Raw genomic sequence first — 23905 nt, 5'->3', positions numbered from 1 at the left:
TTTTTTGAAAAATGTACTATATCTTAAAAAGCCTTCGAATATTGCCGACACTTTCTTTAAAGGTCATGTCATCATAGTTCATATTTAAAAAAAGTCATAAAGCTAATTTTGTTTAGATTGGACGATAAATGGCTGAAATATATCAAATTTTTATTAACCCAGGTTAAATTTCTAGACTAGCATTTCCGGGCAAACATTTTTAGCATATTAGACCCCCCATCACACTATGATACAGCATATATCCAATTCAAGTTATACAGTGAAGGATGCATAATCAGTTTATGACAATATATATTTGGTGTTATGTTGCGCATTTTAACATATTTGTAGTCAAATTCCAACAATCGTTCCATAATTCTTCTTAATTAAATGTTCAAACCGATTTGTACAAATTCCTTAGGCCAACATTTGAAAACATCACTAAAACCTCTCTAAGGTCAGTTGAAGGTGAATGGAACTAGAAGGAACAAAGACGTACACATATGAACTGTTTATATATCATTGTCCCTTTCAATAAATATCCCAAAAATTACGGAAAAGAAAATACAAGTATATTATGTAAAAATCATTTATTTTGCCCACTATTAATGATTGGCATATATCGAGTCGACATTTCACAATCTGGAACTGTTTTTGTATATGAACTAAAGTATAATTTACCTTTCCTTCGGCTGGAACATTCAACATATTATATATTTTTTGTTTACTTCCCACAATCAATTAACAACAATTTATTAGCACTTGCTTCCCGCTTTAGAATTACAAAAAAAAATTCTTATCGCCACAAATGATGGTAAAAAGCACACGAAAATAGCCGCCAACGACACCACCAACAATAGTATTTGGAAGAAAAGTTCAAAAACGTTGTTTCCTCTCCCCCATCAATGGTTTTTGTTTTGGTTGCTATTTCTCTCATTGACAGCGGCAGAATAAAAAAACAGCTGTTTACCATTGAATTATTATCCAAAGAAAAGGTAGAGTTCATAAAAACAGCAATCTCTTGAAAAAACCCGGTTTTTTAAATCGGATTTTCTTGGAAGTCAAGTTTCGACATTAAAGGTGAGTATTAAGTTCGAGTTTAGCCGCTAAAATCGCTAAAGTGAAAACTAAATCAGTAAGAAAAATGCATGCAATTATACATATTTGTTGCAAATTTTATTATAACTTGATGGGGAAAAGCCCAAAGCAAATTTTCACAAAGTTTGTGTTCCTTAAAATGGATTATTAAAGAAAAGTAATCGTGAAAAAATGACGATTTTAGCGGCTAAACTCGAACTTAATACCCACCTTAAGGCGTTGTTAGAGTATCTTTACGTTGAAACAATTAAATTTATGCTCTTAAAGACTATCAGTTATTCCGGACGAAATGTCAGTGTTTGTAAAGAATCTTACAGTGTGTCGGATCGATACGACTTGTCGGCGATGACTAAATAATCGGTAAATGTTTTATCGATCCCATATCGATTATGCCTTCGGACTTAACTTATAATGTGCACAATATATGGGATATGTTCGACACGAGCACTGTCGTCCGGAATAACTGATAGTCTGTAAAGCGCACATATCTCAATATATGATATATGTTCCGCGTGTCGAACATATCTCATATATTGTGCACATTATAAGTTAAGTCCGAAGGCATAATCGATACTGCTGCATGTTTATGGGATCGATAACACATTTACCGATTATTTAGTCATCGCCGACAAATCGTATCGATCCGGCACACTGTAAGATTCTTTACAAACACCGACATTCCGTCCGGAATAACTGATAGTCTGTAAAGCGCATTACTCCCCTGCCAACATTTTTTGAATTTGGGGCGCTTCTGAGAATCCCCACTACGTCGAAAACAGTCGTATACGATATCCAAAACTCCTCGGAAAAGCGCCGTCACTAGTGAGAAGTTGTACCACGCCAAGTTACTACAAAAAAGTATCGCATGAGTGGATACATTTAGAAGGACGCCAATAAGAGCCCCTTCAAACAATCAGACATAGTGCATTTTAAGATAGTTGTAAAAGAATCATTGTGGTCAAGTAAAACACGATTGTTTAGATGTTTATTAATTTTATTAAACATTTATAAATTCTCATAAATATAACATTTATATGACTATAGGGCGGTACTCTGTTCGGTTTTCGCGTTGAAACTCCATACAAAACCAAAAAATGCGAAAAATTTGCGAAATTTTTTCCATTTGTGATACTTTGTTTTTTCGTGTTGAAAAACTGACGTTTATAGCACGGCGCCATTTGCAATATGAATTAAGAAATAATTTATTTATTAAAAACTATTTGTGCGGGTTTATAAATCAAACACGGACCATATTTTTGTTCCGAAACTATACAAAGGATCAAAGGAATACCAGATCAATTGCCCAAGGAAAAATATAATGTTATTTTGTAAAAACAAGCAACACCACCAACTTAATCCAATATCGCTCCCTGTAAAATAGCGCTCCAAGCTACCTAAAAAAACGCCGCTTTCTATGTGCGAAATAATGGTTTCCATAAAATTTTTTCGCAAGAATGAACATAGTACCGGCCTTATCACATCACATTTAACATATTTTTATGCATTAATAAAAGATTGATGTTGAGTTACAAGTTGCAAGTTAAATGTTGTAGCGTCTATCAGCCAGTGCTTTTATTCCCAATGGAGGCAACGTGTCGGGAAAAATATTTGAAAAACTATCACTTTATTCCATTTAGAAAATCAAAAATTGTTCACCAATATACCTTTCACAATTTTAAGCGAAATAACTATGTTTTCAGCACTTCATTATCGTTTTTATTTAAAGGTGGGTATTAAATTCGAGTTGAGCCGCTAAAATCGCTAAAGTGAACACTAAATCAGTAAGAAAAATGCATGAAATTATACGTATTTGTTGCAAATTTTATTATAACTTGATGGGGAAAAGCCCAAAGCAAATTTTCACAAAGTTTGTATTCCTTAAAATGGATTATTAAAGAAAAGTAATCGTGAAAAAATGACGTTTTTAGCGGCTAAAGGTGAGTATTAAGTTCGAGTTTAGCCGCTAAAATCGCTAAAGTGAAAACTAAATCAGTAAGAAAAATGCATGAAATTATACATATTTGTTGAAAATTGTATTATAACTTGATGGGGAAAAGCCCAAAGCAAATTTTCACAAAGTTTGTATTCCTTAAAATGGATTATTAAAGAAAAGTAATCGTGAAAAAATGACGATTTTAGCGGCTAAACTCGAACTTAATACCCACCTTAAACTCGAACTTAATACCCACCTTAAATAAATTATAAGAAGCTAGTTGTGCTTGGTGTTTCACAAAATATAAAATGGTTCTTGTAACAAGAGTGATGGCAAAATACTTTCATGCGAATAGTGATGGCAAAATACTATCACATTTGGCGATTGTTGCAGTGTCACTTACGAGTCTGTGGTAGCGATGAGGATGAAATGGAACTTTTAAATGCTGGCAGGGAGGGTATGAGTAACACAAATTTTTACTGGGAAAAATGTTCAAGCTAAAATTTGTAACTATTTCTCAAATGTCAAAAATAATAAAAAGAACTATCGGGTCCATGAACAGAGCTATTATTGAACGAATATAATTACATTATGAAAGGCAAATAAAACACGTCGTGTGTGCCTGAACGACCTATTATATATAAAACGGGTAGCCACAGCTCCTCAGTACCCATTAGAGATGCGAACTTTACAACACTAGAGGGCATAAAAACATATGACTCCAATAATAAATGACTCAGTAAGTGTATTTAACAAACTCCTTCGTTTATAAACGGTTGTTTCCAAATATCGTTATCAAAACAAAAACAAGTGCAGTGTTATTCCAAAACTTCATTATTAAAAGGAAAACAAAAACAAACCAGTGCAGTGTTTATTATAAAATTGCAATCCTAAAAAACTTTTCCACCGATCATGGTGGGAAATGAAAAGAAAAAAGAACCGCCCAACATTCATGATGTTAGGAAAAAAGAACAAAATGCTGAAATGCCTGAGAGCAAAAAATTCAAAAGTGTCACAACAAACTACACAACACAATCTCCATCTAATATAAAGATAAATTACAATTTTAATATGTATGAAAATTCCCAGATTCTATACCCGGAAAATCATCCAGGCCCTTTTTATATAATTCTCCAAACTAAAAATGAAATTAGCTCCAGTCGGAGAAACTGTGAACTCCACCTATTTGAAAAATTGGAAAAATTAAACATTCCAAATAGCTTCCAATCCAAGCATGTTGGTCTAAACACCTTCAGACTGGAATTTAGAAAATCAAATGAAGCAAATGACTTCGTCAACAACAAGAAACTGCTGAGTCTGGAAATGAAAACATTCATTCCGGATCGTTTTGTCCAAAAATTCTATATAATTAAAAATGTTCCCACATCCTGGTCGGGTGAGAAAATAATTAATGAAATCAACAGGAAGAATATTTTTAAATGCGTCTCTGTATACCGATATATAAATAAAAATGATGAAGGTATAGAATATCCAAGTGGGACAATTAAGATTGGTTGTATTCACAATGAAGTGATTCGAAAAGTGGACATGTTTGGAACATTTGCTACAGTGAACTTGTATGTACCCCCTCTCCGTCTTTGCAAAAACTGTGGAAGATTGGGTCATATTGCAACTCGATGTCGGTCAAAAAAGAGATGTTTACTATGTGGAAATTTTATCCCATGCGAAAAAAACTGTAAAGAAATAAAATGTAAAGATTGTCTAATGACAACCCAATGCGCTGCTCCTTGTATAACACCAAGATGCATTCTCTGTAATCAATCAGACCATTCAGCCAACGATTCAACAAAGTGTAAAAAATGGGAAGTGGAAAAATCAGTAAGAACAATTATGGCCTTATCAAATAAATCCCGCAAAGAATGCCTGCAATCTCATCAAAGCACGAACTACTTTGAAATTCTTGGAGAAGAGGAATATGCCAAAAATTTTCCTGAAATTACTACCAAAAAACATCAAAACTCCAATATTGTCTCCAATTCCATAAATGAGGAAATCAACAAAAGAATTACCAAGTTGAAATATAATAAAGTTGCTAGACTCTCACCAGCGAGAATAAATCCGGTTGCCACACCAGTGACAATTACTCCCACCAGACCCACATACGAATACCAAAACTTTTCTACTGTCTCTGATTTTGAAAAAGTAGTTACGCTATTCAATACTAAAATGACTGCAGTTCTTGAATCAATCAAATGCTCGGAGGGGCTAAATATTCTACAGAATTTCCAAGAAGCTATCAAAAGTGTACCATCTACAAGTAAAATTAAAACACATAATCTTAAAAATAATAATACATCTGTGAATGATTATTCTACAATATAACATTCAAAGCTTACCAAAAAATAAATTATTTTTAGACTATCATCTAAACAAATTAAATGTTGATGTGTGCATTCTTAGTGAAATTTTTAATTATGAAGACAAAGACACTAAAACGTGCCTTAACAACTACAATATTATAACTAAGAAACGCCATGATAATTTTGGAGGTGTTGCTATACTTAGTAAAAAAAGTATAAAAATTAAAAAAATACAATTTTCTAGTTCACTGGATATTCTGATTTGTGAAACAAAAAACCTAAACACAAATTTAATATTTGTTTCAGTATACTTCCCTCATTCAATTAGCACTAATACCTTAAAAATTGAATTGGAAAAACTATTTTTCTTTTTAGAATACAAGCAAAATGTTTTCATACTAGGTGATTTCAATGCCCGGTCAAAAGCTTTCGGAGACACTTTTGACTCATCCCGAGGTAATGCAATCAAAATGATTTTTAACCAATCAATTTTTCGATGCTTAAATGATGGCAGTGTCACCTTTAGGAAGAATATAAATGACCACTCTCATGGTTCAGTTCTCGACCTTTCATTCACAAACACGAACATGCCTACTTCATGGTCAGTATTAAAAAACTATATTGGTGGTAGTCATCACTACCCCATAGAAATCAAAATTATGAGTAATAAATTAAAAAAAACAAAATTTCTGGCAAAAAACTTACTATTGGAAAATATTAAAAAAATTACAATACCGAACAACATGCGGGATATCCAAAATTGCTTTAAGTCTGAAATTAAGAAATCAACGTTCACTTTAATTAAAAACAGAGTACCCAAAAAGTGGTGGAATAAAGAAGTAGATAAACTATACAGACTAAAACAAGCAGCTCAAAAAACTTTTGATCTCAAAAAAGACAATATAAATGCCTCAAAACTACACCAAGCAATAAAAAATTTTCAAAATGCAGCCAAGAGGGCTAAAAAACAATCTTTCTGTGATAAAGTTGAAAAGCTCAACAATAAACCTGACTCAAAGTCACTTTTTAAATTTATTAGAGGATGTAAGGAGTCACAAGAAACGTCAACAAGCTCCAAATGGTGTGAAGAGAATAACATGGAATTCCTAAACCACATGAAACTTCAAGTTCCGGATAACACATTTGCTACTCCAAGAACGCACTTTGCTATATCACATGATTTTTCACTGGATGAACTAGTCCACGTCTTGAAAGGCAAAACTACCCCCTCAGCCGCTGGTCTAGATGGTATTACTTATGAAATGATCCATCAACTATCATTGGTATGTAAAAAAAGACTGCTTGAAGCTCTCAATAACTCTTGGAGATCATGCGAGATTAGTGATAATTTGAGAAAAATCAAAATAGTACCAGTACCAAAAAAAGGTAAGGATCTTGATATCTATACAAATTTTCGACCAATAGCTCTCATCTCGGTACTCATCAAAATTACAAATCTAATGGTAAAAGAACGCTTAAATACATTCATTAATCTAAACCACATATTGCCAAATAGGTCATACGCTTACAGGAAAAATATGTCGGCTTCACACTGCATTAACGACCTAATTCACACTATGAATCTCCAAAAAGAAAAGGGAAGAAAAGTTGTACTGGTTACAATGGACGTTAGCAATGCTTATGAGCGGGTTAATATCAGTGTACTGCAATCTATACTACTTGAATTAAACTTCCCTAACCAAATAATAGCATGGATAATGTCATTCCTTTGCAAAAGAATATTAGTTATGGGAAACAATCAAATAGAAATTTTTAATGGCATCCCACAAGGCAGTTGTCTGAGCCCATTATTATTTAATATCTACACGTTGGGTCTCCATGGCGTAGAAGATGAGAATACGCACGTCTTTCAATTTGCGGATGACTTCATAATCCTCACTCATAGTCATGACTTTGATGATGCTATTAAAAAACTGCAAAATAAAGTAATCAGTTTTGCTTCGCTTTTAAAAGACTTAAATCTCAAAATAAACATAGAGAAAACATCTACAATGTATGTGGCTAAAGGTGCAAGAAAAGTTCCACTAATATCTCTCGCTGGTCAACTGATAAAACCGGTTACAAGTATAAAATTCCTTGGTAGAAATATCAAAAACAGTCTGTCTCTAAAAGAACATTATGATGAAGTCATAAATTCCTGCAGCTTTTCTCTCAAGGCCATAAGAATGATAACAACTCTGAATTGTGGTATACACCCCTACGTTGCCAATAACATAACAAAATCCATTATATTCTCCAAGACAGAATATCTCAACTCCTCCATGGCGCATATGCCAACATACCTAAACAAAAAAATTACTAGTTTTCAATATCAGATTCTACGTAGGAATCTTGGTCTAACTCGAACAACACCCACGCATGTAATCTATGCTTTAGCTGGAACCTTACCTCCCAAACAAAGAACGCAACTCATTGCTGCTAAAGAACTTATAAAACTAAAAACCTTTAATCTATCTTTATACCAATATATCACCTCCTCGTCTTCTAATACAAGCTTGGGTATGGTTTATCACAAATTCAAATATATTTTTGATAATATTGTAACAAATGAGAACAAAAGACCCTCATATAAAATAAAAGTCCTGCTAAATTTGTTTGATGGAAACAAAAACAATACTAACAAAGAATGTATAATTGCTATATATCGTCAGTCTATAAATGATTTCAAAACAATGGGTTATTCCATTTGGGCCACGGATGCATCGATCGGCGCACAGTCCTCAGGATGTGCGGTTTGCAACATCTCGACAAATCAAAATTTTCTTTTTTCCATACCACACAAGGTTTCCTCTCTCACTGGTGAACTACATGCTATTGACAAAGCGATTGATCTAATATTAGAGGAAGGAATACGCAATGCTGTTATCTTCACTGATAGCAAAAATGCATGTTTGCTTATAAGCAACAATTCGGCTCACAACTATTTAGTCAACAACATACTGGAAAAAATCAACAACTCATATATTTCGACTGTTACCTTTATATGGACACCCTCGCATGTTGGGATCACACCAAATGAAACCGCAGATTATTATGCCAAATATGCTGTTAGCGCCGGCTGCCCAATCTCCACCGCCTTATCAATAAGAGATGCACAATGTAAAATTCAGGAATCACTCTGGAATGAATGGTCTGATGATTACAAGGAAGCAGTTCTACACAAAGGCACATACTTCAAACTGTTCTTCCATGAACCTCCGAAGACCCAATGGTTCAAAAATGTAACAATGGCTCCCACCGACATTAAGACGATTAATAGACTATTAACTGGCCATACTTATTGCAAAAAATTCTTACATCGTATTGGCATAGCTCCATCAAACTTATGTGACACCTGTAATGTGGTAGAAGATGAGCATCATTTAATTTTTAGCTGTATAAAATTTGAACAAAATCGACCAAATTTTGAAATTTTCAAGCATTTCAACAACTTACCTGACCTCCTTCAAAAACGGAACATGGCGGATATTGCAGAATTAGTTGACTTCATCAAACACAATAAAATTTCGCTATAAAGCTCGCCATTTTTTCTCAAATGTCAAACAAATCACGCAATGTAATAACGACCTACAATTCAAATCATGGAGATTTATACTAAGACATAGACCCTAAACATTGGCATGTCTCTCATCAAGTCCTGGTATATGAGCACTATGTGACTCTACCAACACACACTGACGTGGAACTAAAACCAAAAAAAAAAAAAAAAAAAAGTGTATTTAAAATATTAAGTCGTAAATCGCATTACAAAATGGGAAACTTGTGTTCATCATGTTGTGGGAGTTCCTCTGAAGAATCGAATTTGATGCCATCGCCGGTAACAATAGTGAAACCTTTGAAAGGGATATTTATTATAAAATAATAAACATTTAAGGAAACGAGAAGAAAGCAACAATTGGAAGCAGCTGAACGCCGGAGAATGGAAAACGAGACAAGAGGCATCAAAAATCAAGATCGAGTAAAGAGAATGCAGCAGCGTTCTGAAGAAATTGAACGCAGAGAAGATGAGGCAGCTCGCATGGGAGGGGGACAACCAGCTTTAAGGGTTTGTATTAAATATTCCTTTCTCGATTCATTTGAATTGATCAATACATATATTCTACAGTGGCAACAGGACTAATTATCAGAATTCAGGCGGCACAATTTCCCGCAGCACTTTAACATTCAACCAGTTGATTTTTATTAACTGCCGGTCAATTTGGGGGTTAAATGACCAATATATTTATTTATATATTTTTCTTTTTGTGGCAACAGGATTATTTATCAGAATTCAGGCGGTACAATTTCCCGCAGCACTTTAACATTCAACCAGTTGATTTTTATTAACTGCCGGTCAATTCGGGGGTCAATGACCAATATAATTATTTATATATTTTTCTTTTGTATGTAGAAAAAAAGACTTCTTTATTGCAACACTTAATAAATATTTTTATTAGGTGTATAATATCCATACATATACTGCAAATGAATATCATATTTAATATGGGAAGCCATATATGTATGCATGGCAACTTTTATATGTGTATAAACTCGTTATTTACTATTGCTTCTTGTGTTGTGTTTTATATTTGTTATAATTTTTATAAACCGAAAAATATATCAATAAAAATCTGCATATATCCATTTGGAAAAATAGTGACTTGTTTTATTGAAACTCTAACGTTATTTTTTTTATCCTACGATTATCGTACAAAATTTACGGCATATTTCATCAAATTTTTAGCATATTTGTAATTAAATGAACTCGAACTCACTTTTGAACTCGAAAAGTGAAAATAGAACCAGAACATATCTAGAAGAATACCCATAGCTTATGGTAATTAGAACAAAGGCATACGATATTACTGGAGGTATACCAAAAATACTTTTGGGGAGCAGTTTTTACCAGAACTAGTTTTGTTGTGTAGTACTTAACGGGAGGAGAATGCACAGTTATTAGCATTGAAAGCTTTATCCAATCGATACGATTGATATTTGGCAATTAGAGGGCTATCTATATGTGTATGGAAGCTAAACTCCTAAAAACCCCGACTGTTGTTTTCAGAAGATGAATTACAGTTGCTTGTTTTTGTTGTAACAGCAACACATCTGCGATATTGTAATACAGACTTATATCTAAAAGTTGTGTAGTCTGCGAAATATGGCATAGAATACACACAAATAACCCTTTTTGTAAAACAATCGAAGTTGAGGTTTTGTGATCATCGCGTTTTTTATAGACTATTCTTACTGACCCAAATTTCCTAATCGAACTTAAACAAAAAAGTCAATTTGAAATTCGAAAGAGAAAAGTGATACAGCGCTTTTTATGCAGAAAATTCATCAAAAAGTCGACGCCAAGTAGAAAAAATTGAAATAATTCCAAACGGCGACTTATGTATACCCATAAAGGCTGGTACTAAGTTCGAGTTTCACTAATGGCCAGCAAAATTGCTAGTAAAAAATTACAACAAAAACCTAGTATAACTTGAAGCAAATGGTCTAAATTAGCTATTTAAAAAGTTCCATAATATCTCATTCACATTACACTTCCAACATCCACTTTAACTAGATGTCAACTGTTATTTGCCTTATAAATAAAGGATTTCAAATCCACTTTCAATAGATTTCGTGCCTAATATGTATGGGGTATAAAAGTACTATGTTCGATTTTTCAGCCAAAACTCTAAATTTTATGAAACTGTTGTATTTTTCATCAAATCCTGTCAAATTATGGATGGGAAAAGTTTTTAAGCATTGATTACAAAACTTTTTTTGTTATGAAATTAATTGAAATTAAAAGTAACCGTGGAAATAAGCTGGATATCGACGCGGAAAACGAACATAGTACCAACCTTTAATCTCTAGTATGACTGCTATGTGTTTTTATAGGTGATAAATGCGTTTTATTTTTGCCACTGTTTACGTCCTTTTTCATTTCATTTATATTATATTTTATTAAATAAACATTATTATTGATCACAAATATATTTGATTTGGTTTCTTTGTGTATACTACATGTAAAAACAACCTTTTATACAAACGCTATCACATTTCTTTATATCCACAAATTTCAGAGTCCTGGTAAGTAAAAAAAATGTTAAAATTTAACACAATTTTATATAAATATAGGACCAAGTTCATTCCACCACAGAAACTCCATATGACTTAATTCTTCATATTTTTCGTTTTGTTTTCTTTCTATTCTTATTTTTTTCTTAGAGTATACTGGTAGTGAAACAAACTGCAGGAACTTTGCAAAAAATTACCTGTTCATCAGTCACTAAATGAGATTCAGTCAATAATCCAGCCTCGTATAAGTTTTGCGATAATTCCAATTTCTTCTGCTTTCCACCTAATCCCAGTTTGGCATTATCTTTGATAAATTTTACAACACGGCTCTCGTCAACTACTGACATTTGAAGACATTTGCCCCAAGCCAACAAAGCCAATGGGCGTTGCGGGCTCAACAACAAGGATGGTGTAATTATGTGGCGATAAAGGCAGCCCTGCAGGGTATTTTGGAGTTGTTTAATTTGGCCTGAAAAAGCGCATGGATGGTACAAAAAAACAATAGCACCATCGGACAAACTGTGTAGCCATCGTTGTGGTGGTAGATATTTATATGTTCCAAATTTTGGTGGCAAAGGTCTATAGGGTCCGCTAAAATAGAAATCATATTGATAACGCTATAAATATAACTATGTTAAATAACTACAACTTACAACGTGGGCAATTGTTGATTGTATTCTATTGTTTCATTGAGGCACTTTTCACTTGGTTGATAAGCCAAAGGAACAAAATGTTCGATTAACAAACTTGTTGTATTGAAATTTGGTTCATATTCGGTACGATTTGCAAAACATAGATAATTATAGGAATGTCTATGGTCTTCTGGGTCGAAATCAATAGAAAGGTTTGTCTGAAACAAAGGAATTTTAAATAAATTGCAATTTCATTTTATTAGTTTGTCATACCTTTCCATTGTCACATTCGCCTGCGTCAGCAAAATGGTTATTTTGTTTCGAAGAATCAACCGATTTTCCTGGGGGATGCGGGAACCAAGGGCCTGTCCATGAATCGCTTTCAGCAGTTCCTATCACATTTCCTTTTTCTATATTTGCACTATAGTTAGGTGGTTTGGGAAACCACATGCCTTTCCAGTCTTTACTTAAATCATTTTCCAAAACTTTCTTGTGAATCTTACATTCTATTTCTACAACAAAATGTAGAATAAGTATACAAAGAAAATATTTTATCATTATATGTATAGTATTTAAAGAAAGAGTAGTAAATATTAAAAACGAAAACAAATAAAAAATAATAATTATGAGTGAATTAGCAGAGTTATTCTAATTCAACAGCACGCACGACTAATTGCAGACATAGGGTGATCCATAGAGATAATCAGACCACTATTCAGAGTAATGGTACATTAGGGGGGGTATTATAGTTTGCAGTTGTAACAGAAAGCTTTGTTATCATCAATTTTTTGTGTTGTGCTTTGGATGAGTCCTGAGTGAACCAAAATCTCTTTACAAATCTCAAGTGTTCGGACTGGCAAAATAACGAGATTTCGTAGATTTGAGGATTTAAAAGCTGTTTGTAAATATATCAATACAAATAAAAACACGTACGTGCCCTGCCAGCATTTCAAAATTTCATTTCATCGTCATCGCTACCACAGACTCGTAAGCGACACTGAAACAATCTCCAACTGTGATGGGGGAATCGTATGAAAAAGTATGAAATGTACATGACATTATTTTGCCATCACTATTGTTACAAGAGCCATTTTATATTTTGTGAAACAGCAAGCGCAACTAGTTTCTTATCGATCCCACGGCGGCGGGTTCTGTGTACGATCCACCCGATGGTTGGAGAAGGTGCATCCCGGGGAGCCTTCTCCGTTTGCTCTTGGTCCGAGCCGGGATAGAGGAGAACACCGGACCATGGCATTGTTCAGTCTGCCGAAACCTGATCCACCACCGTTCGGTTTCGATCAGGTGTAACCGGTGCTTGGAGTGGGTGCACTTCCGGAACTGCTCCGTCTTAACTTCGCTGCGGGAGTATAGTCATACTGACTACGTGGCAGGATGCTGTGCCAGCGATAGCAGCAGCGGGTCGTCTGACTATGCGACTCCCCCGACATCTCCCGTACAACAATATACTCCGCCGCAGTAGCTCACACCCAATATTGTTGTTCGAGTTCCGGATAGTGCATTAGCGAGATCGTGGACTTTATGAATCGGAAAGGGATAAAGGTCGCGGCGATCCAGGAAACTAAGCTGAATTCCACCTGCAACCTACGCCACTGTGATGGATGCAATGTGCTTCGAAAGGATCGCACTAGAAGTGGAGGTGGTGACCTGGCTTTCATATTACACCGTTTCGTGCAATATAGACCTATCCCGCTTGTGCCAGACACTAGTGACCCGTATATGGAATGTATGGGGTAGCAGTCAAGTCTGGGGCTGCCGAGATAGAGCTATACAATGTGTATATACCGCCGGTTGGTAGCTGTGCTTCAGGTTATAGCCCAACAATGAGTGGCTGTTGTGCGGGCATAACCGCACAACAGCCACTCCATGAACTTTTGCATTCTCTCCCACCATGAACTTTGGCATTCTCTCCTAGGTAATAACCAGAGAGGCATGGCTTTGGCAGAGTAGATAGATGACTCCACATTTTGCACGGTGAACGAAGAGGCCCCCACGAGGATTATGGGTGACTGCAGCAGTTCGCCAGATTTATCTTTAGCGTCGCCTGGTCTGATGCGCTTTACAGACTATCAGTTATTCCGGACGACAGTGCACGTGTCGAACATATACCATATATTGTGCACATTATAGGTTAAGTCCGAAGGCATAATCGATACTGCTGCATGTTTATGGGATCGATAACACATTTACCGATTATTTAGTCATCGCCGACAAGTCGTATCGATACGGCACACTGTAAGATTCTTTACAAACACCGACATTCCGTCCGGAATAACTGATAGTCTGTAAAGCGCATGATAAATGACGTCTCCTGGCAACCCGTCATTTCATTGGGATCGGACCACCTCCCCATAATTCCCACCATCAATCGACCCTCCGATTTCATAACCTCTGAACGCCGGATGTTTATTAATCAAAATAAAGCCAACTGGGAAGGCTTCAGAGAATACACTGATCGCCGCTTCAGTGAGCTCCCGTCCCCCTCTCATGTTTATGTTGCCCAGAGGGCGTTCCGGGACATCATCAACGCTCGCTTCATACCCGCTGGTCGAATTGCCCAAGTGTGGCCCAACTTCCCAGCCGAAGTCGTGCTACCACTGCTGATCCTAGAATCAGAGAACTAAATCTAGAGATTAGTAAGATAGTCGACGAGTACAAGCGGAACACTTGGTTAGAGCACCTGAAGCAATATAACTTAAGCACAGGGACTGGTAAATTGTGGCCAACAGTTAGAGCCCTCTCAAACCCCGCTACAAGTGATGATGGGATTTCAGTCACCTTTGGCGACGTGACTGTGACTGATCCGAAGAGATGCGCCAAATACTTCAACCGACAGTTTGCTGAGCATCCCGAGAGTGATAGAGCGAAAAGGAGAGCCACTCGTCGCATACGTGGTCTCCGAGCCGACGACACACCACATTTTACTGCATCCGAAGTTACCAATGTCATCAACAGCGCGAAACCATCCAAGGCGCTGGGCCCCGACGGAATTTCAATGCTAATGCTGAAGCATCTGGGAATACTGGGAGTTGAGTACCTGACCAGACTCCTCAATTTGTCCTTAGAATCACTCATTATACCCGATGTCTGGAAGATGGGAAGGGTGATTCCACTACTGAAACCAGGCAACGATTCGAGTAAAGGTGAATCGTACAGACCGATATCCATTCTCGCGCCAGTAGCTAAGACACTTGAGGCACTACTCCTCCCTAGCCTTGTGGAGAATTTTCTAGCTGTCCACCATCAACATGGATTCCGTAAGGTACACAGTACGACGACAGCCTTACATGACATTTCTCGACACATATCAATAAGGGACTTAATCAGCCCAGGCCATGTCATAGGACGGTCCTTGTGGCGCTTCACCTGTCGAAAGCATTCGATACGGTCAACCATGCCACATTATTTGAGGACATCGAGAATACGTTCCTACCGGCAGGAGTGAAGCGTTGGGTGCTTAATTATATGTGTGGACGCCAGTCGTACGTGGAATTCAGGGACAAGAAGTCAAAACCTCGTAGAGTTAAACAGGGAGTTCCCCAGGGTGGGTGATATCTCCGACACTGTTTAACCTCTACCTGTCCTCGATTCCAAGGCCACCTGACGGCGTCGAGATTGTTTCATATGCGGATGACTGTACAATTTTGGCATCTGGGCCCAATGTTGATGACATCTGCGATCGTTTAAACGTCTACTTAGCTAATCTTACCAGTTATTTCACTGCGAGAAACCACCAAATCCTCAGCCACACTATTCACTACATGGACGGCAGAAGTACGCAGGCATATTCAACCGGCGAAATAATTCCGACCATTCGATGGCGAAATAATTCCGACCACAAATTACCCCAAGATTCTTGGTCACATTCGACAGCATTTTCAGGTCGTCTGGCCATGCCACTGCAATTTGTATTAAGCTCCGAGGTAGAAACAATGTCCTCAAGTCACTTGCCGGCAGTACTTAGGGTGCGGAAAAAGAAACCTTGTTAACTTCCTATAAGACGGTCAGTGGTACTATGCAGCGCCAGTGTGGACAGCGCAGACTAGTGATACGCAGTGGAATAACATACAAACCTGTCAGAACGCTGCCCTTAGAACTGCGACTGGGTGTCTCCGCAGCACACCTCTGGATCACCTTTATGTGGAGACAAAGATCATCCCTGTGCGAAGACACAACTACATGTTGTCAATGCAGTATCTTCTGGGTTGTTATCGCAGTAATCATCCAAACCACCATCTCATGGATGCACAACCACCACCCAGGAACGTAAGAGTTGATATACACCAGCGAGATCCAGCGCTCTAGAGAACCTCTAGAACAAGCAGCGTACCAGGCAGGTTTGAACAGGTTTCATGAGGATACTGTAGCTGAAGCGGTGAGAAGCTACAAGGTTAATCTTGTTCTCGGAGTCCGTCCACCGCCCATAGCACCGGAGGAATGAGACCTCCCACGGCAGACTATGGTAGTTTTAGACCAATTAAGATCAGGCAAGTGCAGCCGCCTCAATTCCTACTTATCAGTGATTGATAGCAGCGTAGCTTACGTATGTCCAATTTGCAACCAAGGGCCACACGATACGCGTCATCTTTTATCTTGCCCAGCTAAACCAACACCTTATGCGCTTTACAGACTATCAGTTATTCCGGACGACAGTGCTCGTGTCGAACATATCCCATATATTGTGCACATTATCAGTTAAGTCCGAAGGCATAATCGATACTGCTGCATGTTTATGGGATCGATAACACATTTACCGATTATTTAGTCATCGCAGACAAGTCGTATCGATCCGACATATTTTAAGATTCTTTACAAACACCGACATTCCGTCCGGAATAACTGATAGTCTGTAAAGCGCATTAGTCGCAGAGCTCCTCGATCTGGCCACAAGCTGAAGTACCAAACCGTATAACATAAAAATGGATGAAATCACAATAAATTGTTACAACAACACTAGTTTCTTATAATTTATTTAAATAAAATCGATAATGAAGTGCTGAAAACATAATTATTTCGCTTAAAATTATAAAAGGTATATTGGTGACTTTCCACATGGAATGAAGTGATTGTTTTTCAGATATTTTACAGACACGCTGCCTCCATCGCGAATAACAACACTGGCTGATAGACGCTGCAACATGTAATTTGCCTCTTGTAAATCAACATCATTCTATTATTACCCTGCCAACATTTTTTGAATTTGGGGGCGCTTCTGAGAATCCCCAGTACGTCGAAAACAATCATATACGATATCAAAAACTCGTCGGAAAAGCGCCGTCACTATTGAGAATTTGTACCACGCCAAGTTACTACAAAAAGGTTTTGCATGAGTGCAATTATTAGGTGCCTTTATAGATCAATTTAGAACGACGCCAATAAGAGACTCTCCAAACAATCAGAAAAAGCACATTTTAAGATAGTGGTAAAAGAATCATTGTGGTCGAGTAAAACACGTTTGTTTAGATATTTATTTATTTGATTAATCATTTACAAATTCTTACAAATATAATATTTATACCACTATCACATCACTTTTAACATAATTTTTTGCATTAATGATGATGTAGAGTTACAAGTAGCGAGTTACATGTTTCAGCGTCTATCAGCCAGTGTTTTTATTCGATGGAGGCAGCGTGTCTGTAAAATATTTGAAAAACAATCACTTTATTCCATTTGGAAAATCAAAAATTGTTCACCAATATACCTTTCACAATTTTAAGCGTAAAATCTATGTTTTCAGAACTTTATTTTCGTTTTTATTTAAATAAAATATAACAATCTGGTTGCGCTTGGCGTTTCACAAAAAATAAAATGGCTTTTGTAAAAGTAGTGATGGCAAAATACATGTATGAAGTACTTTCTGTACTTTATGATATCCTGCCCCCTATCACAGTAGGATGGTTGTAGTGACATTTACGAGTCTGTGGTAGCGATGAAGATGAAATGGAACTTTGAAATGCTGGCAGGGTAATTAAATGTGTTGTGATAGTGGTATAAATGTTTATAATAATTTATAAATGTTTAATCAAATTAATAAACATCTAAACAATCGTGTTTTACTTGACCACAACGATTCTTTTACAACTATCTTAAAATTCACTTTTTCTGATTGTTTGAAGGGGCTCTTATTGGCATTGTTCTAAATTGATTAAAAAATGCACCTAATAATTGCACTCATGCGATATTTTTTGTAGTAACTTGGGGTGGTACAACTTCTCAATAGTGACGGCGCTTTTCCGACGAGTTTTGGATGTCGTATATGATTGTTTTCGACGTGGTGGGGTTTCTCAGAAGCGTCGTCAATTTCAACAAATGTTGAAGGGTCGAGGCGCACACACACATTCATCTACGAGGAAAATTGGGGCAGTGTTGGGAAAAGCGCATTTTTAGTACTAAAAGCACAGTTGTACAAGGCAGTATAGGGGATTTGGAAAGTGATTTTGTTGAAATTTTTATACTATGTCCACTCTACGCTGGAAATCTCCTTTGTTGACATTTGAATTCTCTCTTTTGTACACCCAGAGAAATGGTTGGTTGCAATTCGATCATTACAATAAGGAGATAATGACAGCAACTTACTTTTTGTTATAAGAACAATGTTTTGATTATTTCCTCCATTATATATCTATTGCGTTTTATAGACTATCAGTTATTCCGGTGATGACTAATTAATCCGTAAATGTGTTATCGATCCCATAAACATGCAGCAGTATCGATTATGCCTTCGAACTTAACTTATAATGTGCACAATATATGGGATATGTTCGACACGAGCACTGTCGTCCGGAATAATTGATATTGCTCTGCGAGCTTGGGTGTCAAAATCGCGAAAAAATAAAAGGCACAAAATGTGTATATGTGAGGCAAAACCGAGTTCTTTCATGTTATTAAATGAAAATATCATAAGCAAACAGTAGTGGGGAATTAATCAAAAATTAAATACAGTATGTCAAGAAAGTCTTTTGACATTGCCAAATATTTCAAATTCTAGAAATAATTGAAATATTAAATATTTTATTAAATTTTTAATTCTGTGTACGTATGTATACTTTGCAAAATACATAATAAAATATTTTTTTAAAATTTCATTATATTTAATTTTGGAACAAAACATAATTTTTATCCCATTGTCAAAACACTTTCTTGAAAAACTGTATCTAATTCCTGTCTAGCTTTTTCTCGTAGGGAACACTAACTCTAAAGCAGAGTACAATAACACGGTCACAATGCACTTCCCTGCCAGCATTTCAAAGTTCCATTTCAACCTCATCGTTACCACAGACTCGTAAATGTCACTTCAACCATCATGAAAAGGTACATCAAAAAGTACATGCAAGTAATTTGCCATCCCTACCCAATAAACACAAACGTTTGAAAAATGCTAAATTTCAACAATTTTTCAAACATTTTTTCAAAGGATTAGGGTAATATTCAAGTTGAGAAATTGTTGAGAAAATCGCGTTCTCAACAAAAAACAGACATTACCCTCAACAGTGAAATTCAACACATTAGCAATAATATCTCAAGTGTTATCCTCAAATTGAAATGCATCGCTACTCAATAATTTGTCAAACAATTTTCGATGCGAGTCAAATTCAAAATTAACATCGTTGCAAATGCTTTTCAACCTAAATTGGTATGAATGATATCCCCACTTCAAATTGAAAGTCAAAGCCAAAATTCTATGAATTTTGTATAATTTATTCATTTTCATCAAAATAAAATATATAATAATACACTACACTACATAATACACTACAATACCAATTGATAAATAATAATCTTATTAAACATATCAACAAATAAGAACAAAAAAAAAAACAACAAAACTGTAAATATCTTAAACATTATTAGTAAACACTTTTGCATTGATAATTCGATTTCCTTCCTTTTGGTGTCATAAAACAGCATTAAAATTTATTAACATGCGGGCAATTTGAAATTAGGAACGTACTGGACCGCGTGTTAGAATTGATTTCCAGCAGAAGGAATTCACAAAATATCCATTTTAAACTGATAATAGCATATGAATTAAACTGACGATGTGATGCACATTTTCATCCAGAAGTTGTTGATTTCAACAATTTGTTGTTTTTAACAATTTTAATTGGTTGCACTTGTAATGTTTCTGGAAACTATTTCTTGTCGATAAGCCACTCATTTTTCATTAGTCAGCTTCTTATTGTTTGCAAGAATGTAGCATCCAAAGATTTTAGTTTTCTGCAAAGAGATTTAAATTTAGTGACTTCTTTAAAGTGTTGATTTAATTTTTTATATTGACGTACCAATTATTATAAACTATTTGAAGCAGTTCCAGTTAATTGTCCACCATTTTTCATTGGTCAGCTTTTAATGTTTTCAAGAACGTAGAATCCATAATTTTAGTTTTCTGCACAGAGATATAAATGTAGTGACTTCCTTAAAGTTTTATTTCATTTTTTATTTTCACTTACCTATTTTTATAAACTATTTGGTTATATGTCTAATATTTTCCATTTTTTTATTTCTTGCAATTGACCACGAACTTCGTTGCACAAATAAGTATTGAAAACCATATGGTTTTTTCGTTGCATTTTAGGGTAGTTTTTTGTCAAAGTTTTCTCATATTATCTTCAACACCTTTTCAAAGATTTCGTCAACATTTTGGCAAATTGGAAGTAGTTCGCAAATAATTTGAAGATGTATTGAAGATGAGCTATTTCAAGTCAAGTTGAATTTATGTTGAAAATTATATTTACCCTCAAATTTAAAAGTTGTTGCATTTGAAAAACGCTCATCCTGTGTTTATTGGGTACTGTTAAAAAAAGCCATTTTTTTGTGAAACGCCAAGCGCAACCAGCTTGTTATATTTTAATTAAATAAAAACGAAAATAAAGTTCTGAAAACATAGATTATACGCTTAAAATTGTGAAAGGTATATTGGTGAACAATTTGGTGATTTTCCAAATGGAATAAAGTGATTGTTTTTCAGATATTTTACAGACACGCTGCCTCCATGGAATAAAAACACTGGTTGATAGACGCAGCAACATGTAACTCGCTACTTGTAACTCAACATCATCATTAATGCCAAAAATTATGTTAAATGTAATGTGATAGTGGTATAAATGTTATATTTTTAAGAATTTGTAAATGTTTAATCAAATTAATAAATATCTAAACAAACGTGTTTTACTCGACCACAATGATTCTTTTACAACTATCTTAATATGCACTTTTTCTGATTGTTTGGAGGGTCCCTTATTGGCGTCGTTCTAAATTGATCTATAAAGGCACCTAATAATTGCACTCATGCGAAACATTTGTGTAGTAACTTGGCGTGGTACAACTTCTCAATAGTGACGGCGCTTTTCCGACGAGTTTTTGATGTCGTATATGATTGTTTTCGACGTAATGGGGATTCTCAAAAGAGTCCCCAAATTCAAAAAATGTTGGCAGGGTTTAAGTGCAATTTCATTAGGGCCAAATCCAGGAAAGTAATACTACGTTCGCACTAGACACGAAATCTGGCTATTTAGAACCAAAATCTCTTTACAAATCTCAAGTGTTCGGACTGGCAAAATAACGAGATTTCGTAGATTTGAGGATTTAACAGCTGTTTGTAAATATATCAATACAAACACAAACCCGTATGTGTACACGCACACACACATTCATATACAAGGAAAATTGGGGCAGGTTTGCAAAAAGCACATTTTTAGTACTAAAACCACAGATGTACAAGGCAGTACAGGGGATTTTGAAAGAGATTTTGTTGAAATCCTCTACGAGCCAGCTGATATTTAACCTATTGCAAAACTGCTGAGATCTAGGAGGATTTCGGCCAAAATCCTCGTTGTCTAGTGCGAACGTAGTATAAAAAAAAAAAAACAATGTATAACGTGAACGCAATATTAACATAGTAACGAACGAAGCTAATATAAATGACATATAAATATTTTTCATTCTGTGTCACCCAGTAAGCTTTTTATTACTCTACATCTGTCATCGCGATAGTAATATTTTCGGAGACGTTTCTGCCAATTAATAAAATTTTGGAATCTTAAGTTTATTAAAATGGGTGTTAGGAAGATTTCAAGTCTTGTGGTTATTTTATTGTCTTTCGCGCTCAGTAATTGTTATATAGAGTATGATGGATGGATAAATGTTGAACTTCTCCATGCGCTTAAGATGGACAGCCCGGACACATTCACATATAGAGCGAATATATCCATTCCCAGCTTAAATACTGGGTTATCTAATATAGTTCAAAATACATTGACGTCCGACGATCTACAGAACTTGAAGGTAAGAAATGTGGACCATTGTATTGCATTTACTTATCCACTTTTCTTAGAATCTAGCTGCCAATAATGGTTTTTATCGGCTAAAGGCAATAGTTGAGTATCCAAATGGTCTAAGGAGGACATTCACAACCGCAAATAAGGCGTGTAGCATACTAAGTGTTTTATTGAACGACGAACTTTGGATATCAATTGATGGAAACGGTTATGTTAATGGAGTCACATCTTCGACATCAGCTTCCGGCGATGAAATATATGATTGTTCCGCACATGACTTTTCAACGTTTAAGGTCACTGAATTCAGTACTGATGTATTAATTAAACATACCGAATTGGCTCCCGTACCGGACACAGCTTCATTCATACAAAAAATAGAGAGAGAACGGGAAGCTAGAGATAGAGGCGAAGTAAAGGATAATCGGGGTTTCTTTGCTAAATACGTAAGTATATTTAATTCAATTCAACGTAATATTTTTTACACTTTAGGTTTGAAAATAAATTCCTCGTAGAAGTAGATTGATTTCCTTACCCCTTTACCTTTATGTAGATCTTAATATAATTCGATGATATTGATATTACTTTTGAGGAAGTGCAGACCGTTTCAAGAAATACCATATTTTATGGAAAATTTTCTTGGGATTGTTTAGACAAGTTTAATGTTTGTTGGCGAGGGCAATTCAATAAATTCCTCTTACAATTAGATTGATACACTCAGACCTTTATCGATGTCGATCTTACTATAGATTCGATTATATTGATATTGAGAAAAATACTTATGAGAAATTGCGGAATACAAATGGTTTATAGAAGTACCGTATTTTATGTACAAATTTGTTGGGCTTGTTTGGAGAAAGGCAATTAAATCAAGTTGATTTTTGATAGTCAGTGTCTAGAATTTTGTTATAATTATGGGGGTCAATGAATTAAAAGTGAATTGAAATACAAAAAAAAAAATTGTTCTGCCAATACTCCAATCACTTAATATGATATCTTTTTTATAAATATTTTCAGTGGATTTACATTGTTCCTGTTGTTATTTTGCTTTTCGTGTCGGGAGCAGCTAATCCAGAGCAACAACAAAAGTAAATAACATCCATGCCAAATATAGATTTGATGATTGTGCAAAAGTGTATAAACTAAATTAAACATCAACTTTTCACAATATATTAAATCATATTAATGAGTTTTATTTTTAATTCTTGTAGCCTATGGCTACCAAAAGCAAAAAAATTAAAATAGTAAGTGTCATGATTTATTTGCTTCGAAGCTTTTTCTAATATTTAAAACATAACTGTACGGAAAAGACGAAGCAGCGTATTGACTTTTCAGGTACCCAAGAATATAAAAACTTACCGCTACATGTAAAATCTTGTACTAGTCTCGCAACCTTCAAAATGTTATTAAAAGATTTTGTCTTATCAAATTTTGAAGATTTACTACTTTCATTTATTATATGTATATGCTTCTGGTATACATTTAGAGACAAATTCGTAGATCATTATTTTGTAATGTTTAAACTTTAAGGATCTTATGTGGAACGTAAGCCAACGAGCCTCTCTAAAGCCTGAT

General features: G+C 35.3%; 5 protein-coding genes and 3 long non-coding RNA genes across 9 annotated transcripts in view; 3 read left to right on the top strand and 5 right to left on the bottom strand.

Annotated features, from left to right (window-relative positions):
• The window catches only part of UGP (UDP-glucose pyrophosphorylase), an 86716-nt gene extending 85848 nt beyond the window's left edge, over window positions 1–868 (bottom strand). The window contains exon 1 of the mRNA XM_075303355.1: window positions 661–868. Within this exon, the coding sequence (XP_075159470.1) occupies window positions 661–687 (27 nt within the window). The 5' untranslated portion in view covers window positions 688–868. The remainder of the gene's footprint in view (window positions 1–660) is intronic.
• Window positions 869–3724: 2856 nt separating this feature from the next.
• On the top strand, window positions 3725–9987 carry Svip (small VCP interacting protein). Its single transcript, XM_075303378.1, has 4 exons — window positions 3725–3763; window positions 9076–9169; window positions 9227–9397; window positions 9458–9987. The coding sequence occupies exons 1-4, from the start codon at window positions 3726–3728 to the stop codon at window positions 9470–9472; spliced, it is 318 nt and encodes a 105-aa protein (XP_075159493.1). The 5' UTR covers window position 3725; the 3' UTR covers window positions 9473–9987.
• Window positions 9988–11258: 1271 nt separating this feature from the next.
• LOC142232727 (uncharacterized) lies at window positions 11259–12701 on the bottom strand. Its single transcript, XM_075303376.1, has 4 exons — window positions 12309–12701; window positions 12057–12253; window positions 11601–11994; window positions 11259–11412 (listed from the first exon to the last, which is right to left on the bottom strand). Exons 1-4 carry the CDS (start codon window positions 12591–12593, stop codon window positions 11380–11382), a joined length of 909 nt encoding a protein of 302 aa, XP_075159491.1. The 5' UTR covers window positions 12594–12701; the 3' UTR covers window positions 11259–11379.
• A 1732-nt stretch (window positions 12702–14433) lies between these two features.
• On the bottom strand, window positions 14434–15617 carry LOC142232728 (uncharacterized). Its single transcript, XM_075303377.1, has 2 exons — window positions 14734–15617; window positions 14434–14673 (listed from the first exon to the last, which is right to left on the bottom strand). The coding sequence occupies exons 1-2, from the start codon at window positions 15219–15221 to the stop codon at window positions 14589–14591; spliced, it is 573 nt and encodes a 190-aa protein (XP_075159492.1). The 5' UTR covers window positions 15222–15617; the 3' UTR covers window positions 14434–14588.
• Window positions 15618–17507: 1890 nt separating this feature from the next.
• LOC142237005 (uncharacterized) lies at window positions 17508–17886 on the bottom strand. Its single transcript, XR_012722298.1, has 2 exons — window positions 17758–17886; window positions 17508–17690 (listed from the first exon to the last, which is right to left on the bottom strand). It is a non-coding gene; the product is annotated as an uncharacterized LOC142237005 (long non-coding RNA).
• Window positions 17887–19733: 1847 nt separating this feature from the next.
• On the bottom strand, window positions 19734–20847 carry LOC142234936 (uncharacterized). 2 transcript variants are annotated; one of them, XR_012721752.1, is made up of 4 exons: window positions 20792–20847; window positions 20507–20672; window positions 20339–20442; window positions 19734–20273 (listed from the first exon to the last, which is right to left on the bottom strand). It is a non-coding gene; the product is annotated as an uncharacterized LOC142234936 (long non-coding RNA). The 2 variants fall into 2 exon arrangements; XR_012721751.1 differs by lacking the exon at window positions 20792–20847 and having other exon boundaries at window positions 20507–20779.
• A 4-nt stretch (window positions 20848–20851) lies between these two features.
• Window positions 20852–21218, top strand: LOC142234938 (uncharacterized). The gene is made up of 2 exons (XR_012721753.1): window positions 20852–20967; window positions 21025–21218. It is a non-coding gene; the product is annotated as an uncharacterized LOC142234938 (long non-coding RNA).
• An 804-nt stretch (window positions 21219–22022) lies between these two features.
• EMC10 (ER membrane protein complex subunit 10) lies at window positions 22023–23507 on the top strand. Its single transcript, XM_075305774.1, has 3 exons — window positions 22023–22340; window positions 22390–22776; window positions 23348–23507. The coding sequence occupies exons 1-3, from the start codon at window positions 22110–22112 to the stop codon at window positions 23420–23422; spliced, it is 693 nt and encodes a 230-aa protein (XP_075161889.1). The 5' UTR covers window positions 22023–22109; the 3' UTR covers window positions 23423–23507.
• Window positions 23508–23905: the final 398 nt, after the last annotated feature.

This window comes from Haematobia irritans, chromosome 4 (genome assembly GCF_050003625.1).
Source record: "Haematobia irritans isolate KBUSLIRL chromosome 4, ASM5000362v1, whole genome shotgun sequence".
NCBI lineage: Eukaryota > Metazoa > Arthropoda > Insecta > Diptera > Muscidae > Haematobia > Haematobia irritans.
This window is presented reverse-complemented; position numbering and strand designations above follow the sequence as displayed.

Coding starts and splice junctions, on each gene's coding strand:
- Svip (XM_075303378.1), top strand. CDS start 3,726: ATGACTCCAATAATAAATGACTCAGTAAGTGTATTTAA. Junction 3,764..9,075: donor GACTCAGTAAGTGTATTTAA/CAAACTCCTTCG, acceptor AAGTGTATTTAA/AATATTAAGTCGTAAATCGC. Junction 9,170..9,226: donor CGAATTTGATGCCATCGCCG/GTAACAATAGTG, acceptor TAAACATTTAAG/GAAACGAGAAGAAAGCAACA.
- LOC142232728 (XM_075303377.1), bottom strand. CDS start 15,221: ATGGATATCGGTCTGTACGATTCACCTTTACTCGAATCGTTGCCTGGT. Junction 14,674..14,733: donor CTTAAGTTATATTGCTTCAG/GTGCTCTAACCA, acceptor CTCTAGATTTAG/TTCTCTGATTCTAGGATCAG.
- EMC10 (XM_075305774.1), top strand. CDS start 22,110: ATGGGTGTTAGGAAGATTTCAAGTCTTGTGGTTATTTTATTGTCTTTC. Junction 22,341..22,389: donor ACGATCTACAGAACTTGAAG/GTAAGAAATGTG, acceptor CACTTTTCTTAG/AATCTAGCTGCCAATAATGG. Junction 22,777..23,347: donor GGGGTTTCTTTGCTAAATAC/GTAAGTATATTT, acceptor AAATATTTTCAG/TGGATTTACATTGTTCCTGT.
- LOC142232727 (XM_075303376.1), bottom strand. CDS start 12,593: ATGATAAAATATTTTCTTTGTATACTTATTCTACATTTTGTTGTAGAA. Junction 12,254..12,308: donor GCGAATGTGACAATGGAAAG/GTATGACAAACT, acceptor CCTTTGTTTCAG/ACAAACCTTTCTATTGATTT. Junction 11,413..11,600: donor ATTTAGTGACTGATGAACAG/GTAATTTTTTGC, acceptor TTTACTTACCAG/GACTCTGAAATTTGTGGATA.